General features: G+C 29.9%; 1 protein-coding gene across 1 annotated transcript; it reads left to right on the forward strand.

Moving 5' to 3' along the window:
* LOC107626392 lies at positions 133–1,008 on the forward strand. Its single transcript, XM_016329265.2, has one exon. It carries the CDS (start codon positions 255–257, stop codon positions 822–824), a length of 570 nt encoding a protein of 189 aa, XP_016184751.1. The 5' UTR covers positions 133–254; the 3' UTR covers positions 825–1,008.

Consider the following 1,183-nt stretch of genomic DNA (forward strand, 5'->3'; position numbering starts at 1 on the left):
TAATGATGATGGATATTATATATTTTGCTAACTACCATAAAAGGACAAAATAGGCATATTGTGTAATATTGGTAACATTTTGGGGGCATTATTCACAACCATTACGTTTAAATAGATGCTCCATAGAAGCCTCCTCCCACTACTTTTTCATTCATATATTTCTCAAAACTTGTTCTAACTCTTATAATAAGCTCCATATATATTACTATATACTAAGATTTTATTAGCTAAGTTCACCAAAGATTTATAAAGCTATGGGAAATTGCTTAGTTCTTCATTGTCATGAGAACAATATGGTAAGAGTAATGAAGAGTGATGGGAAAATTCTAGAGTACAAAGCTCCCATTAAGGTGCACCAAGTTCTAGCACAATTTTCAGGCTATCATGCAATATCCAATTCACTACAACCCATTCATCATCTTCACCCTAATACCAAACTTCTCAAAGGTCAGATATTCTACCTTGTGCCTATCTCGCCGTCGCTGTCGCCGTCGCCGAAGTCTAGTAGCAAGAAGAAGAAGAAGGTGAGATTTGCTGAACAAGAAGTAGTAGTGGAAGGAAAAGGTGCAAAGGAAAATATTAATACTAATGATGATGATAATAATAATAATAATGGAGTGGTTAGGATCAAAATTGTTATAAGTAAGCAACAACTTCATGATATGATGATGCAAAAGGGAGAGATTATTTCGGTTGATGAATTATTATCTTTGGTGGATCATGGTGAAAATAGTAATGATGAAGAATTTGATGATGATAATAATAATAATGATGGTTCTATAGGGTGGAAACCATGCTTAGAAAGCATACCCGAATTATGTTAATAATTTGGAAAGTTATGATCTTATTATAAGAATATATATAATTTTATACTTTGTAGTTAGACATTATTCACTAGGTAATATTTTATTGGGTTACTTCAAATTTTTTTTTTTTTTGAGAAAATACCCATGTAATTTTTATTATCATAAGTGTATGTCTAAATATAAAGTATTAAATTTGCATGAATACAAAGGAAATTTCTATATATGTTATGTAGGTCTTCAATAAGGTTTCTTTCCTTTTCTTAGTTTTCTTATGTTTGAATTTTAATAGAATAGAAATAATTATATTTACCAATGCATCAAAAAAGATAATTTTGTTTGTCAAGTTCTGTTAATTGTGTTTGACATTCTTGACATTC

This window comes from Arachis ipaensis, chromosome B02 (assembly GCF_000816755.2).
Source record: "Arachis ipaensis cultivar K30076 chromosome B02, Araip1.1, whole genome shotgun sequence".
Lineage (NCBI taxonomy): Eukaryota > Viridiplantae > Streptophyta > Magnoliopsida > Fabales > Fabaceae > Arachis > Arachis ipaensis.